Here is a 17,698-nt window from a genome sequence, read left to right on the forward strand (position 1 = left end):
GTTAGCTAACAAGGATCTATCTGCTAGCTAACAAGGATCTATCTGCTAGCTAACAAGGATCTATCTGCTAGCTAACAAGGATCTATCTGCTAGCTAACAAGGATCTATCTGCTAGCTAACAAGGATCTATCTGCTAGCTAACAAGGATCTATCTGCTAGCTAACGAGGATCTATTTGCTAGCTAACAAGGCTCTATCTGCTAGCTAACAAGGATATATCTGCTAGCTAACAAGGCTCTATCTGCTAGCTAACAAGGCTCTATCTGCTATCTAACAAGGATCTATCTGCTATCTAACAAGGTAGAACAGTTGAATTGTTATGAACCCACCCTTCTGTCCATCTCCAACTGTTAGAACAACATGCTAGCCTGTCCACTTTGTTCAGATGTTGAAATCAAGTGGCCTACCTTGTTGCACATATCTTATATAACTGTGTTTTATGCTTATTGGACAATTATAAAACACATACAGCGAGGATAACAGTCTGTGGCTAAAATGCTGCTAGTGGTACGTGGTGCCACAATGCTGCACATAACAAACTGAGCATTCATTTTCCTGAATAAATGTTCATTGATACTCATGTTTTAGTCGTGTCTGTTATTGCAAGCAATTTGAGGAGTTGAGACATAAAAAGGGTATCATTATTAAGGCTAACTTCTCCTCTATTACAGTATAATAATGTCTCCGTGGTGTCCATATGACCCATTCTATTGGACCAAACCTCAAATGCAAATAGTGAGTCTAAATCGCCTGTCAGAAAGGGACAATTGATCTTTCAACTTTGTCAGCATGAGTGGCAGGGGGAGTGGCTTGGTGTGTCTGTGGAAACAGAGAGGAAGAGACAAAGCGAGATGTTTCACTCACCAACATCTGTCCAAAATAAGCCCCATGTGTTTCTATTGATTTATTTTGGACCTATGCTTGTCACTTGCCTTCCCGCCTTTGGGACAACAACTCCCATTGATAGGGTGGAGACATGAGCATCTTGTCATGATATACACATCTCTGGTGTAAACGGGAAGGTGCACACAGCACAGAAGGAGCGAAGGAAATGAGACCAAAATGACAACAAGAGGACATAAAAACGCTCATAAAATAAAACAATTATAAAAAATACATTTGATATACTTGCAATACAGGCATTTGGAATATCACGCAAAAACATATCTCTGTTTGGTGTTCGGGTACACGGACATCACTCACCTCTGTAGTAGTACAGACACATATCAGACAGCACAAACCACCTCTTCTTCCATAGCTTCATCCCCGTGCTGTCCTGAAACAACAACAGAAACAGACAGTCACAAACTATGTCTTTATGAGGACATAAACCCCCAAAATATTTCACAATGTTGTTGTAACCCTGAACTAGCTCTTCTTTTAACAAGTAGTCAAACGCTTGATTAAATAGTTGAATATATGGAATGGCTGTGGATCTCCAAGGAAAGGGTTGAGAAACTACCCCACCTTCTGTAGACACTAACTTTATTGATGCTGGTTAGCAACGAATATAAAAAGACAAAGGTCTTCAATGTTGAGATTTTCAGATTTTTTTCTCGTTCTAAAGGCTAGAAGCCAGGATCACCAGACAGTCATCTGCTGTTCAGAGGGACGTATGATTTAGTTCATGGTACAAGATGAAGAAGACAAATAAAGACTGTTGTACACTCCAGATGTGATTACAAGGAAAACACCGTTCCCGTAAGACAGGGAGCATTGTATTGTATTGTTCTGTATTGTTCACAGACACACCAGTGGAGGCTGCTGAGGGGACGACAGCTCATTATAATGGCTGGAACGGAGCAAACGGAATGGCATCAAACAAATGGAAACCATGGAAACCATGTGTCTGATGTGTTTGATACCATTCCACATATTCTGCTCCAGCCATTATCACGAGCCTGTCCTACCCAATTAAGATGCCACCAACCTCCTGTAATACACAAACACAGTTATGAAAAATAAATTGTAACTGAGTGGGTGTGGAAGGAGAGAGAATGGGGAGGAAGAGGGGGAGAAGGAGGGGAGAAGGGGTGAGGGCGGGAGGGGAGGGGTGAGCGAGGGAGGGAAGGAAGGGAGAGGAAGTGAGTGGGGTGAGGGAGGGGAGAGTAAGTGAATGGGGTGAGGGAGAGGGGATGGAGGAGAGGAAGAGGGAGGTGAAGGAGGGGAACAGGGTGAGGGAGAGGAAGAGGGAGGTGAGGGAGGGGAATGTGGTGAGGGAGAGGAAGCGGGAGGTGAGGGAAGGGAATGGGGTGAGGGAGAGGAGGGTGAGGGAGGTGAAATGGGGTGAGGGAGAAGAAGAGGGAGGTGAGGGAAAGGAAGGGGGAGGGGAACAGGGTGAGGGAGAGGGAGGGGAACGGGTTGCGGGTGAGGGAGAGAAACGGGTTGAGGGAGAGGAACGGGGTGGGGGAGAGGAAGAGGGAGGTGAGGGAGGGGAACGGGGTGGGGGAGAGGAAGGGGGTGAGGGAGAGGAACGGGGTGAGGGAGAGGAAGGTGAGGGAGGGGAACGGGGTGGGGGAGATGAACGGGGTGGGGGAGAGGAACGGGGTGAGGGAGAGGAAGAGGGTGGGGGAGAGGAACGGGGTGAGGGAGAGGAAGAGGGAGGTGAGGGAGAGGAACGGGGTGAGGGAGAGGAAGAGGGAGGTGAGGGAGGGGAACGGGGTAGGGGAGAGGAAGGGGGTGAGGGAGAGGAAGAGTGAGGTGAGGGAGGGGAACGGGGTGTGGGAGAGGTTTATTGGTATACTAGGATCCCCATTAGCTTTTGCCGAAGCAGCAGCTACTCTTCCTGTGGTCCACAAAACACACAACATGACAAGCATCTAAACACTGATAGACACACATTTAAAATACAACTACATACAAACAATACAAAAATAACAACAAATAATGTGTGTATCAGTGTAGTGTGTCGTGTGTTCGTGTTAGTGTGTCTGTGTGTATCAGTGTTAGTGTGTCTGTGTGTATCAGTGTTAGTGTGTCTGTGTGTATCAGTGTTAGTGTGTCTGTGTGTATCAGTGTTAGTGTGTCTGTGTGTATCAGTGTTAGTGTGTCTGTGTGCATGTCCCCTCACAGTCCCTCAGTCCCATGACATGTTTAATTTATTTATTTTTGGTAATTCTCCTCTTCGCTTGAGTAATTGGAGATTGGAAGGGATATCCACGTGATCATGGCTCTGTATAATACCGTGCACTGCTGTGCATTTGTTTTGGACTTGGGGATTGTGAAGAGACCCCTGGTGGCATGTCTATGTATGGTTGTCTGAGCTGAATGTTATTTGATTGTGTAGACTTCTCTTAATAAAACCTAGGAGTGAAGGAGAGGACAAGGACGGCCTCGGTTCTGTTCTCTCTATTGGAAAACTGAGTGATATTCTCCTTCTTTAAACTCTAAATTCCTTAATGTAGGATTCCAGAACTAGAATCTTGGACTACATTCTGTAACCAGCACGGACACAGAGTGATTTTTAACCACACTCATGCCCGTTCTTAAAGCCATTTAGTTTAAGAGGAAAGTCCTCAGCCATAAAAAAAGTTTCTTTATCTCTACACTTGCCTCTGGGGTGTGATTGGTTGGTTCTGGTGACATTACACTACAAAACATATCACACATACGCCCCCAGTACATTTGAACATATACAGTCCTGGTGGTATATGTATTTGAACATGACAGTATTGAGATGTATTTGTTCCAGTAATACAATCCACCACCATCCCAGCTCCCCTGTGACATTCCTTCCCAGAATGTCTTGCCGGTGCTTTGAATATGTTCATGGACGAGGTACCATTCTATTCTCAAACCGTCATGTTTGTCGGACAGATCACACACTGCTAGTAATACAGCATGGGCTGGGCATCCCAAATGACACACTATTCCCTATATAGTGCACTACTTTTGGTACTGAGTCAATGTGTGGGTTAGTCGAGGTAATTGAGGTAATATGAACAGTGCCTTCGGGAAGTATTCAGGCCCCTTGACTTTTTCTCCATTTTGTTAGGTGACAGCCTTATTTTAAAATGTATTACATTGTTTTTTCCCTCTCATCAATTTGCACACAATACCAATGAAGAAGCAAAAACTGGATTTCAGACATTTTTGCTCATTTATAATTTTTTTTAAAAAATTACGGAAATATCACATTTACTCAGTACTTTGTTGAAGCACCTTTGGCAGCAATTACAGCCTCGAGTCTTCTTGGGTATGACGCTACAAGCTTGGCAGATTTAAGGAGTTTCTCCCATTTCTTCTCTGCAGATCCTCTCCAGCTCTGTCAGGTTGGATGGGGAGCGTTGCTACACAGCTATTTTCAGGTCTCTCTACAGATGTTCGATCAGGTTGGATTTTGATTTGATTTTGGGTTCAAGACACTCCTGCATTCTCTTGGCTGTGTGATTAGGGTCGCTGTCCTGTTGGAAGGTGAACCTTCGCCCCCAGTCTGAGGTTCTGAGCACACTGGAGAGAGTTTTCATCAAGGATCTCTCTGTACTTTGCTCCGTTTATCTTTGCCTAGATCTTGTCTCGTCTCTCAGTCCCTGCCGCTGAAAAACATCCCCACAGCATGATTTTTTTATTTTTTTCTGTTTTATTTAACCTTTATTTAACTAGGCAAGTTAAGGAAAAATTCTTATTTACAATGACGGCCTACCAAAAGGAAAAAGGCCTCCTGCGGGGACAGGGGCCTGGGAATATATACATATTTTTTAAATACAACATAAATATAGGACAAAACACACATCACAACAAGAGAGACAACACAACACTACATAAAGAGAGACCTAAGACAACAACATAGCAAGGCAGCAACACATGAAAACACAGCATGGTAGCAACACAACATGGTAGCAGCAGAAAACAGGGTACAAACATTATTGGGCACAGACAACAGCACAAAGGGCAAGAAGGTAGAGACAACCATCACGCAAAGCAGCCACAAGTAAGTGTCAGTAAGAGTGTCCATGATTGAGTCTTTGAATGAAGAGATTGAGATAAAACTGTCTAGTTTGAGTGTTTGTTGCAGCTCGTTCCAATCGCTAGCTGCAGCGAACTGAAAAGAGGAGCGACCCAGGGATGTGTGTGCTTTGGGGACCTTTAACAGAATGTGACTGGCAGAACGGGTGTTGTATGTGGAGGAAGAGGGCTGCAGTAGATATCTCAGGTAGGGGGGAGTGAGGCCTAAGAGAGTTTTATAAATAAGCATCAACCAGTGGGTCTTGCGACGGGTATACAGAGATGACCAGTTTACAGAGGAGTAGAGAGTGCAGTGATGTGTCCTATAAGGAGCATTGGTGGCAAGTCTGATGGCCGAATGGTAAAGAACATCTAGCCACTCGAGAGCACCCTTACCTGCCGATCTATAAATTATGTTTCCATAATCTAGCATGGGTAGGATGGTCATCTGAATCAGGGTTAGTTTGGCAGCTGGGGTGAAAGAGGAGCGATTACAATAGAGGAAACCAAGTCTAGATTTAAAGTTAGCCTGCAGCTTTGATATGTGCTGAGAGAAGGACAGTGTACCGTCTAGCCATACTCCCAAGTACTTGTATGAGGTGACTACCTCAAGCTCTAAACCCTCAGAGGTAGTAATCACACCTGTGGGGAGAGGGGCATTCTTCTTACCAAACAACATGACCTTTGTTTTGGAGGTGTTCAGAACAAGGTTAAGGGTAGAGAAAGCTTGTTGGACACTAAGAAAGCTTTGTTGTAGAGCATTTAACACAACATCCGAGGAGGGGCCAGCTGAGTATAAGACTGTATCATCTGCATATAAATGGATGAGAGAGCTTCCTACTGCCCGAGCTATGTTGTTGATGTAAATTGAGAAGAGCGTGGGGCCTAGGATTGAGCATTGGGGTACTCCCTTGGTGACAGGCAGTGGCTGAGAAAGCAGATTTTCTGACTTTATACACTGCACTCTTTGAGAGAGGTAGTTAGCAAACCAGGCCAAAGACCCCTCAGAGACACGAATACTCCTTAGACGACACAAAAGAACGGAATGGTCTACCGTATCAAAAGCTTTGGCCAAGGCAATAAAAATAGCAGCACAATTTCGCTTAGAATCAAGGGCAATGGCGACATCATTTAGAACCTTTAAGGTTGCAGTGACACATCCATAACCTGAGCGGACACCAGATTCCAAACCAGAGAGAATACTACAGACATCAAGAAAGCCAGTCAGTTGATTATTGACAAGTTTTCCCAACACTTTTGATAAACAGGACAAAATAGGCCTATAACAGTTAGGATCAGCTTGATCTCCCCCTTTAAATAAAGGAAAAACTGTGGCTGCCTTCCAAGCACTGGGAATGCTGCCACCACCATGCTTCACCATAGGGATGGTGCCAGGTTTCCTCCAGAAGTGATGCTTGGCATTCAGGCCAAAGAGTTCAATCTTGGTTTCATCAGACAAGAGAATCTTGTTTCTCAAGGTCTGAGAGTTCTTTAGGTGCCTTTTGGCAAACTCCAAGCGGGCTGTCATGTGCCTTTTACTGAGGAGTGGCTTCTGTGTGGACACTCTACCATAAAGGCCTGATTGGTGGAGTACTACAGAGATGGTTGTCCTTCTGGAAGGTTCTCCCATCTCCACAGAGGAACTCTAGAGCTGTCAGAGTCACCTCCCTGACCAAGGCCCTTCTCCCCCGATTGCACAGTTTGGCCGGGCGGCCAGCTCTAGGAAGAGTCTTAGTGGTTCCAAACTAGTTCCATTTAAGAATGATGGAGGCCAATGTGTTCTTGGAGACCTTCGATGAGGCAGAAATGTTTTGTTACCCTTCCCAAGATCTGTGCCGCAACACAATCCTGTCTCGAAGCTCTAAGGACAATTCCTTCAACCTCATGGCTTTGGTTTTTGCTCTGACATGCACTGTCAACTGTGGGACCATACATAGACAGTTGTGAGCCTTTTCAAATCTTGTCCAATCAATTAAATTGAGCACAGCTGTACTCCAATCAAGTTGTAGAAACATCTCAAGGATGATCAATGGAAACAGGATGCTCCTAAGCTCAATTATAAGTCTCATAGCAAAGGTTCTGAATACATATGTACATTATTTAAAAAAATATATAATTGCAAACATTAATGGGGTATTTATGGGATAAAGCTGTAATGTAACAAAAATCAAGGGGTCTGAATACTTTCCGAAGGCGCTGTATATATAGGTAGGGGTAAAGTGACTATGCATAGATAATAAACAGAGAATAGCAGCACCATAACAAATGGGGGTCAATGCCAATAGTCCAGGTGGCCATTTGATGAACTGTTCAGCAGCCTTATGGCTTGGGGATAGAAGCTGTTCAGGAGCTTTTTCATATCTCTGTCTCCCTTACTCATAAACTGATGGACTGTAGCGACTCTACCGTTACATAAAGCCCTCCACATACACTCACCTGTTTGTAAAGCCAGTTACTCTTAACGACCAGGGCATTGGGGTTTCTCCGTATCGAGTTGGATCTCTTCCCAAAGTTGTGAATTTTTTTGGAGGACCTTGATGGCTGAAAGTGAGTAAGAGGGCATATGACGATACACTCACACTGCTGTTCAACTACTTTACATCATTAAAGTGTGTCCCTTCGGGGGGGTGTGTGTGTGTGTGTGTGTGTGTGAGACTCACTCGGGCTGCGGGGCTACTTTGGTGTGTAGCGTAGTCCGAGCTGTCTGTGTAGTTGGAGGCCTCACTACTCATGGTGCTGAGAGGACGCTCCTTCTCATTCGGTGGCGCTTTGGGGGCAGACCTAGACACCAGGAAATAAAAAGTGGTCGAAAATGAGCAAACAAATGGGCTCAAATGATTCCTTATTCTACATGTTAGAGAGGCATGTTTGTTCTACATAACATACTTCAATCTAAGCAAAACCAGCTACTGTCTTTCCTGAGAACTTTCTGGAAGCCTCTCAGAGTCACTCATTCCTGGCCTACATCCCTGCTGAATAAAACTGCTGGAGCTCAATTTGTCAGCCTGACTTCAGCAACCCATTTACAGTTGTTACAGACAGACAGACAGACAGACAGACAGACAGACAGACAGACAGACAGACAGACAGACAGACAGACAGACAGACAGACAGACAGACAGACAGACAGACAGACAGACAGACAGACAGACAGACAGATGTAGTGTTCAGTGACATGGACAGGGTGATTGTCTTGTGATTCATAGGGGTCATGTTGAGATCTCATTATAGCTGAGATTCTACTGTAGACAGACTGCCTGCCGGCCTGGGCGGTCTAGATATACTGTAGTCATTCTACACTGTTAAGTGCAGTCAATTTGACTAATAAAAACAAAGTGGGTCTTGCTGAAAGGCTGCAAAGTTTTTCAAAGTAAAGTTTAAAGAAAAAGGGATCGATGCCCATTTCGATATATACCCGTAGGATAGATGGGACACCGTGCAAGGTTTTGGTCCCATAGGCATCAAGTCAAAATCAAACTAAATCGTATTAGTCACGTTCACAGTTTACTGCAGGTATAAAAGATGCAGTAGATTGCTTGTGTGGTAGCACCCTCAACATTAAGAGTACTATAATCAATATCCATAATAATGAGTCAAATTAATAATTACACGTAATAGAAGAGGTAATATGCATAGTAACAACCTGGTATGTACACAATAGGATATCCTGAACAGATGATGACCAATAGGATATACAGTATAGATGATGACCAATAGGATATACAGAATAGATAATGACCAATAGGATATACAGAATAGATAATGACCAATAGGATATTCAGAATAGATAATGACCAATAGGATATACAGTATAGATAACGACCAATAGGATATTCCGTATAGATAATGACCAATAGGATATACAGAATATATAATGGCCAATAGGATATACAGTATAGATAATGACCAATAGGATATACAGAATAGATAATGACCAATAGGATATACAGTATAGATAATGACCAATAGGATATACAGTATAGATAATGACCAATAGGATATACAGTATAGATAATGACCAATAGGATATACAGTATAGATAATGACCAATAGGATGTACAGTATAGATAATGAACATAGAGATGTTCTGTCCTAGCCTACATTCTGTAGCTATGGTACAATGTTGTGGTGTTCAGGGAATGACACTATGAAGAGACTAAAGCTAAAATATAGCAGAGGAAAACTGTCATCTCTTGGATATATTGGGTTTCGGTTTCAGGTCAGTGAACAAGGTCAGAACCCCTGGTTCCAACAGCACTCTGGCCGTCTACAGTACAACACCCCAACAGTCCAATCCATATCTGCACATATTACTACCACCCAATACATCCACCTTTTGTTCCAACCATCCATCCACCAACACATCCCTCCATTTATCTATCCATGAAGCTTTTTTTTTAACCTTTATTTAACTAGGCAGGTCAGTTAAGAACAAATTATTTAGACCCTCTGACCCTTCAATGCCAACCTCAGATTCTGAGTAGTAGTTTGCATGCTTTAGCTCAACAGAACAAGGGTAGGTAGGTAGGTAGGTACAGGTAGGTAGGTAGGTAGGTAGGTAGGTAGGTAGGTAGGTAGGTAGGTAGGTAGGTAGGTAGGTAGGTAGGTAGGTAGGTAGGTAGGTAGGTAGGTAGGTAGGTCGGTCGGTCGGACAACGGTAGGTAGGTAGGTAGGTCGGTCGGTAGGTAGGTAGGTAGGTAGGTAGGTAGGTAGGTAGGTAGGTAGGTAGGTAGGTAGGTAGGTAGGTAGGTAGGTAGGTAGGTAGGTAGGTAGGTAGGTAGGTAGGTAGGTAGGTAGGTAGGTAGGTAGGTAGGTAGGTAGGTAGGTAGGTAGGTAGAACAACAGGTAGGTAGGTAGGTAGGTAGGTCGGTCGGTCGGTCGGTCGGTAGGTAGGTAGGACAACAGGTAGGTAGGTAGGTAGGTAGGTAGGTAGGTAGGTAGGTAGGTAGGTAGGTAGGTAGGTAGGTAGGTAGGTAGGTAGGTAGGTAGGTAGGTAGGTAGGACAACAGGTAGGTAGGTAGGTAGGTAGGTAGGTAGGTAGGTAGGTAGGTAGGTAGGTAGGTAGGTAGGTAGGTAGGTAGGTAGGTAGGTAGGTAGGTAGGTAGGTAGGTAGGTAGGTAGGTAGGTAGGTAGGTAGGTAGGTAGGTAGGTAGGTAGGTAGGTAGGTAGGTAGGTAGGTAGGTAGGTAGGTAGGTAGGTAGGTAGGTAGGTAGGTGAGGACACAACAAGAGGTTTACACCAACATACAATACCGGAAGGTTCATACTGTAGATGCCAAGCTGGCTCCAGATCTATTTGTGCTCCTACTGCATTGTCGTTGTCATGCCAAACATGACTGTATGATTTAGCAAGATGATACACATAGATCTAGTGGGGTCTCTATAACATATAGCTCATCAGCAGGCAACAGAGACATGATTACTGGTCATTCTAGTGCAGAACAGAGGACACTGACAGGAAACAGAGACATGATTACTGGTCATTCTAGTGCAGAACAGAGGACACTGACAGTGAACAGAGACATGATTACTGGTCATTCTAGTGCAGAACAGAGGACACTGACAGGAAACAGAGACATGATTACTGGTCATTCTAGTGCAGAACAGAGACATGATTACTGGTCATTCTGGTGCAGAACAGAGGACACTGACAGGAAACAGAGACATGATTACTGGTCATTCTGGTGCAGAACAGAGGACACTGACAGGAAACAGAGACATGATTACTGGTCATTCTGGTGCAGAACAGAGGACACTGACAGTGAACAGAGACATGATTACTGGTCATTCTGGTGCAGAACAGAGGACACTGACAGTGAACAGAGACATGATTACTGGTCATTCTAGTGCAGAACAGAGGACACTGACAGGAAACAGAGACATGATTACTGGTCATTCTGGTGCAGAACAGAGGACACTGACAGTGAACAGAGACATGATTACTGGTCATTCTAGTGCAGAACAGAGGACACTGACAGGAAACAGAGACATGATTACTGGTCATTCTAGTGCAGAACAGAGGACACTGACAGGAAACAGAGACATGATTACTGGTCATTCTAGTGCAGAACAGAGGACACTGACAGGAAACAGAGACATTATTACTGGTCATTCTGGTGCAGAACAGAGACATGATTACTGGTCATTCTGGTGCAGAACAGAGACATGATTACTGGTCATTCTAGTGCAGAACAGAGGACACTGACAGGGAAGGCAGGTCTGATGCAGCACACTAACCCACACATGGAATGACAGGGAAGCGGGAAGGAAAACAAGACAGAATAAAAGACAAGAGCACTTTTTTAAGACGGTCTGCCATTACCTTTCTTTAGAAGGAAACCTGAGAGGTTGGATAGAAACGGAAGAGATGTCAAATGCATTCGCTGCAACAGCTTAAGATAGTCCTAGATAGCTGTTGTATGTAGGAGGAAAGGGAGGAGCACGGATCCCATTACAACGCAAAAGATATGTGACTGTTGCCTTTAAAAACAGTGAGTTTCTTCCAAGTCTCCTGTATGGGGGACAAGGTGATACATTCCTGTAGACGCTGAGCAGCAGAGCAGAAACGAAAGCTCTCTCAAGCTGACACACTTCCCTTCTTCCATCTTTCTCTCCTCTTTTTCTACTCGCTCCCTTCCATCTCTCTTATTCACTTTTTTTCACCACTCAGTCGCCCCCGGTGACAAGCTAAGGCTTCGTCTCAAATGGCACCCTATGCCCTATATAGTGCACTTCTTTTGACCAGGGCCCTATAGAACCCTATTCTCTACATAGTGTACTACTTTAGACCAGGGCCCTATAGAACCCTATTCCCTATATAGTGCACTAACTTTGAACAGGGCCCAATAAGAAATATTCTCTGAGTATATAAGGAACATGGTGCCTTTTGGGACTAAACCTAGGCTAAATCCTGCCTGAAAAGTAATCAATGGTGTGTCGGTGTGTGTGTGTGCGTGTGTGTGTGTGTGTGTGTGTGTGTGTGTGTGTGTGTGTGTGTGTGTGTGTGTGTGTGTGTGTGTGTGTGTGTGTGTGTGTGTGATGGAGTGTGCTTGGGGGGGGGTGGAGAAATGGCCCTGTCTATTAAAAGTGATGAATCAACATTGCTGTATTTGATGCTCTATTTAGCCAGTAGCCCATTTCCGGCCCTGAGCTGTGTGTGTGTGTGTGTGTGTGTGTGTGTGTAGTGTGTGTGTGTGTGGTGTGTGAATGTATGTGGGAGGGATGGGGGCTTTGTTGCTAATTAACCCGGGCGCTGATAATCACTCTACTGGATCTGAAATTAAAATGCTGTGAACGAACGCGTCAAATTGCCTGCTGCTGCTGTCGCATGAGGGCTGACGCTATGGCTGGCTGCAGGCAGAAATGAACACCAGAGGAACCACACACACAGAAATATGTGGTGACGACATATTTCAGCTCACACTGCAGAGTGAAAACCAGTTAGCACAAGTTGAAAATACTTCCAAGGAAAAGGAGAGACAATTAAAACTGGAGTCTGTATTAAAAATATGTATTAGTGGTCACAAATGGGGCCCTTGATGAATTCTATAGTGATGGATGTTAGTCAGGCTGGTAGGGAACAGGGCTGGGTTGTTGATGATGTGGAGGGACCGTCAGGCTGGTGGGGAACAGGGCTGGGTTGTTGATGATGTGGAGGGACCGTCAGGCTGGTGGGGAACAGGGCTGGGTTGTTGATGATGTGGAGGGACCGTCAGGCTGGTGGGGAACAGGGCTGGGTTGTTGATGATGTGGAGGGACCGTCAGGCTGGTGGGGAACAGGGCTGGGTTGTTGATGTGGAGGGACCGTCAGGCTGGTGGGGAACAGGGCTGGGTTGTTGATGATGTGGAGGGACCGTCAGGCTGGTGGGGAACAGGGCTGGGTTGTTGATGATGTGGAGGACCGTCAGGCTGGTGGGGAACAGGGCTGGGTTGTTGATGATGTGGAGGGACCGTCAGGCTGGTGGGGAACAGGGCTGGGTTGTTGATGATGTGGAGGACCGTCAGGCTGGTGGGGAACAGGGCTGGGTTGTTGATGATGTGGAGGGACCGTCAGGCTGGTGGGGAACAGGGCTGGGTTGTTGATGATGTGGAGGGACCGTCAGGCTGGTGGGGAACAGGGCTGGGTTGTTGATGATGTGGAGGGACCGTCAGGCTGGTGGGAAACAGGGCTGGGTTGTTGATGATGTGGAGGGACCGTCAGGCTGGTGGGAAACAGGGCTGGGTTGTTGATGATGTGGAGGGACTGTCAGGCTGGTGGGGAACAGGGCTGGGTTGTTGATGATGTGGAGGACCGTCAGGCTGGTGGGGAACAGGGCTGGGTTGTTGATGATGTGGAGGGACTGTCAGGCTGGTGGGGAACAGGGCTGGGTTGTTGATGATGTGGAGGGACCGTCAGGCTGGTGGGAAACAGGGCTGGGTTGTTGATGATGTGGAGGGACTGTCAGGCTGGTGGGAAACAGGGCTGGGTTGTTGATGATGTGGAGGGACTGTCAGGCTGGTGGGAAACAGGGCTGGGTTGTTGATGATGTGGAGGGACCGTCAGGCTGGTGGGGAACAGGGCTGGGTTGTTGATGATGTGGAGGACCGTCAGGCTGGTGGGGAACAGGGCTGGGTTGTTGATGATGTGGAGGGACCGTCAGGCTGGTGGGGAACAGGGCTGGGTTGTTGATGATGTGGAGGGACCGTCAGGCTGGTGGGGAACAGGGCTGGGTTGTTGATGATGTGGAGGGACCGTCAGGCTGGTGGGAAACAGGGCTGGGTTGTTGATGATGTGGAGGGACCGTCAGGCTGGTGGGGAACAGGGCTGGGTTGTTGATGTGGAGGGACCGTCAGGCTGGTGGGGAACAGGGCTGGGTTGTTGATGATGTGGAGGGACTGTCAGGCTGGTAGGGAACAGGGCTGGGTTGTTGATGATGTGGAGGGACCGTCAGGCTGGTGGGGAACAGGGCTGGGTTGTTGATGATGTGGAGGGACCGTGTGTAGTGCCTATAAGAGGATTAGCCTAGCTGTGGCTAACACTGGGCTGGGTTGTTGATGATGTGGAGGGACCGTGTGTAGTGCCTATAAGAGGATTAGCGTAGCTGTGGCTAACACTGGGCTGGGTTGTTGATGATGTGGAGGGACCGTGTGTAGTGCCTATAAGAGGATTAGCCTAGCTGTGGCTAACACTGGGCTGGGTTGTTGACGATGTGGAGGGACCGTGTGTAGTGTACTATAAGAGGATTAGCCTAGCTGTGGCTAACACTGGGCTCTGTGATCCTATGTTGTTTTTTTACTCTGGGGAGGACAATGTAAATTTGCTTAAAGAAATAACTATTGATAAAAAACTACGTATTTCGGTACATGCCTTCACCAGGCTGCCGGGTTTCTGTGGAACCACGCCCACACACCCTGGGAGACCACGCCCACGCACCCTGGGAGACCCCGCCCACGCACCCTGGGAGACCACGCCCACGCACCCTGGGAGACCACGCCCACGCACCCTGGGAGACCACGCCCACGCACCCTGGGAGACCCCGCCCACGCACCCTGGGAGACCACGCCCACGCACCCTGGGAGACCACGCCCACGCACCCTGGGAGACCACGCCCACGCACCCTGGGAGACCACGCCCACACACCATGGGAGACCACGCCCACACACCATGGGAGACCCCGCCCACACACCATGGGAGACCCCGCCCACGCACCCTGGGAGACCCCGCCCACACACCATGGGAGACCACGCCCACACACCATGGGAGACCCCGCCCACACACCATGGGAGACCCCGCCCACACACCATGGGAAACCCCCCCCACACACCCTGGGAAACCACTAATTTCATCCATCTCTCGTCTGTCACGACAATCTGGCAACTCAACTAGTTCTGGCAACTCCTCTAGGTCTGGGAACTCCTCTAGGTCTGGCAACTCCTCTAGGTCTGGCAACTCCTCTAGGTCTGGCAACTCCTCTAGGTCTGGCAACTCCTCTAGGTCTGGCAACTCCTCTAGGTCTGGGAACTCCTCTAGGTCTGGGAACTCCTCTAGGTCTGACAACTCCTCTAGGTCTGGCAACTCCTCTAGGTCTGGTAACTCCTCTAGGTCTGGGAACTCAACTAGTTCTGGCAACTCCTCTAGGTCTGACAACTCCTCTAGGTCTGGCAACTCCTCTAGGTCTGGCAACTCCTCTAGGTCTGGCAACTCCTCTAGGTCTGGCAACTCCTCTAGGTCTGGCAACTCCTCTAGGTCTGGTAACTCCTCTAGGTCTGGCAACTCAACTAGTTCTGGCAACTCCTCTAGGTCTGGTAACTCCTCTAGGTCTGGCAACTCCTCTAGGTCTGACAACTCCTCTAGGTCTGACAACTCCTCTAGGTCTGGTAACTCCTCTAGGTCTGGCAACTCCTCTAGGTCTGGGAACTCCTCTAGGTCTGGGAACTCCTCTAGGTCTGGCAACTCCTCTAGGTGTGGGAACTCCTCTAGGTCTGGGAACTCCTCTAGGTCTGACAACTCCTCTAGGTCTGACAACTCCTCTAGGTCTGGTAACTCCTCTAGGTCTGGGAACTCCTCTAGGTCTGGGAACTCCTCTAGGTCTGACAACTCCTCTAGGTCTGGTAACTCCTCTAGGTCTGGCAACTCCTCTAGGTCTGGGAACTCCTCTAGGTCTGGTAACTCCTCTAGGTCTGGCAACTCCTCTAAATCTGGGAACTCCTCTAGGTCTGGTAACTCCTCTAGGTCTGGCAACTCCTCTAGGTCTGGCAACTCCTCTAGGTCTGACAACTCCTCTAGGTCTGGTAACTCCTCTAGGTCTGACAACTCCTCTAGGTCTGGCAACTCTAGGTCTGACAACTCCTCTAGGTCTGACAACTCCTCTAGGTCTGACAACTCCTCTAGGTCTGGCAACTCCTCTAGGTCTGGTAACTCCTCTAGGTCTGGTAACTCCTCTAGGTCTGGCAACTCCTCTAGGTCTGGGAAGTCCTCTAGGTGTGGGAACTCCTCTAGGTGTGGGAACTCCTCTAGGTCTGGGAACTCCTCTAGGTCTGGTAACTCCTCTAGGTCTGGTAACTCCTCTAGGTCTGGGAACTCCTCTAGGTCTGGGAACTCCTCTAGGTCTGACAACTCCTCTAGGTCTGGGAACTCCTCTAGGTCTGGGAACTCCTCTAGGTCTGGTAACTCCTCTAGGTCTGGGAACTCCTCTAGGTCTGGGAACTCCTCTAGGTCTGACAACTCCTCTAGGTCTGGTAACTCCTCTAGGTCTGGTAACTCCTCTACGTCTGACAACTCCTCTAGGTCTGACAACTCCTCTAGGTCTGGCAACTCCTCTAGGTCTGGCAACTCCTCTAGGTCTGGTAACTCCTCTAGGTCTGGTAACTCCTCTAGGTCTGGCAACTCCTCTAGGTCTGGGAAGTCCTCTAGGTCTGGCAACTCCTCTAGGTCTGACAACTCCTCTAGGTCTGGGAACTCCTCTAGGTGTGGGAACTCCTCTAGGTCTGGTAACTCCTCTACGTCTGACAACTCCTCTAGGTCTGGTAACTCCTCTAGGTCTGGCAACTCCTCTAGGTCTGGGAACTCCTCTAGGTGTGGGAACTCCTCTAGGTCTGGTAACTCCTCTAGGTCTGGCAACTCCTCTAGGTCTGGGAAGTCCTCTAGGTCTGGCAACTCCTCTAGGTCTGACAACTCCTCTAGGTCTGACAACTCCTCTAGGTCTGGCAACTCCTCTAGGTCTGACAACATGCTACAATAGATATTAGAAGGAGCAGCATATCCTACTGTCCTGTAAGGCACACTGCTTTACTTCGTCACACCTATTGTGTATCTCAGAGACTATATATTGAATTTTTTGGACTAGAGGAGTATAAAGGAGCATAGCAGCGAGACACATTTTCACTCCTTATCATGAACACTGTTATTCCAGTACTGTTAGAGCTCTGCTACAGACAGTTGGTGTATATGTTTTAATGCCAGGGCTGTTGGGCTGTACTCAGTGCAGCTGGATTATCACACACTATTTAGTTCAGTTCTTTGCACCCCATCATTGTGAGGTATTGTTTGTTTTATGACACTTCTTTTGGAGCTCTGTTTTTCACGTAATTTATCCTCCCTTGTATGATAGTTTTTGCCTGCCTCACTAACGACGCCTTTTTCCTACTCCCTGCCTGTACTTTAGCCTATCGGATTTCCTGTTATCAACCTATTGCCTGGTCTCCTGGACGACGTTACTAGCCATGTCCCTGCCTGTACTGTTGCCTTTTTGGACCTCCTGTGTATCACCTTCTGCCTGTCCCTGGACCCAGCTACCTGCCTCCTACTGTGTATGACCTTCTGCCTGCCCCTGGACCCAGCTACCTGCCTCCTCCTGTGTATGACCTTCTGCCTGCCCCTGGACCCAGCTACCTGCCTCCTCCTGTGTATGACCTTCTGCCTGCCCCTGGACCCAGCTACCTGCCTCCTCCTGTGGTCCTTTACAAATAAACACCTGCTGCGCCCAGAACGTGAAACCAGCTCTCTGTCTCCCATCGTGTTCATTACATGAACCAAGTATTACTTCTCGCTGCCTTCATGTAGAGGGAGGAGTATGTGTGTGCTCACCCAAAAAATACTCCAGGCAGCACCAACAAAGCCCCTGTATTAACTCTGCACAAACTGACAGTCCGGGATGGGCAGATAGCCCCCACGCTTGGCCCCTTAGTGTTGTGTGTGTGTGCCTTTCTGAATGCACAGGTGTGTGTGTGTGTGTGTGTGTGTGTGTGTGTGTGTGTGTGTGTGTGTGTGTGTGTGTG

At 47.5% G+C, this 17,698-nt stretch overlaps 1 protein-coding gene across 12 annotated transcripts in view; it reads right to left on the reverse strand.

The window, feature by feature from the left end:
- LOC106561741 (pleckstrin homology domain-containing family A member 5) overlaps nucleotides 1-17,698 on the reverse strand; it is a 260,488-nt gene that overhangs the window by 105,033 nt on the left and 137,757 nt on the right. For 9 of the 12 annotated variants that reach the window (XM_082957431.1, XM_045688525.2, XM_082957432.1 and 6 more), the window contains 3 exons: nucleotides 7,604-7,724; nucleotides 7,380-7,484; nucleotides 1,203-1,275 (listed from right to left, as the gene is read on the reverse strand). In XM_082957431.1, the coding sequence (XP_082813557.1) occupies nucleotides 1,203-1,275; nucleotides 7,380-7,484; nucleotides 7,604-7,724 (299 nt within the window). Of the gene's footprint in view, nucleotides 1-1,202; nucleotides 1,276-4,163; nucleotides 4,535-7,379; nucleotides 7,485-7,603; nucleotides 7,725-17,698 lie in introns of those variants that run through there. The other 3 variants (XM_082957439.1, XM_082957433.1, XM_082957437.1) reach the window with 2 other exon arrangements.

The sequence above is a fragment of the Salmo salar genome, chromosome 10 (genome assembly GCF_965601325.2).
Source record: "Salmo salar chromosome 10, fSalSal1, whole genome shotgun sequence".
In the NCBI taxonomy this organism is placed as follows: Eukaryota; Metazoa; Chordata; class Actinopteri; order Salmoniformes; family Salmonidae; genus Salmo; species Salmo salar.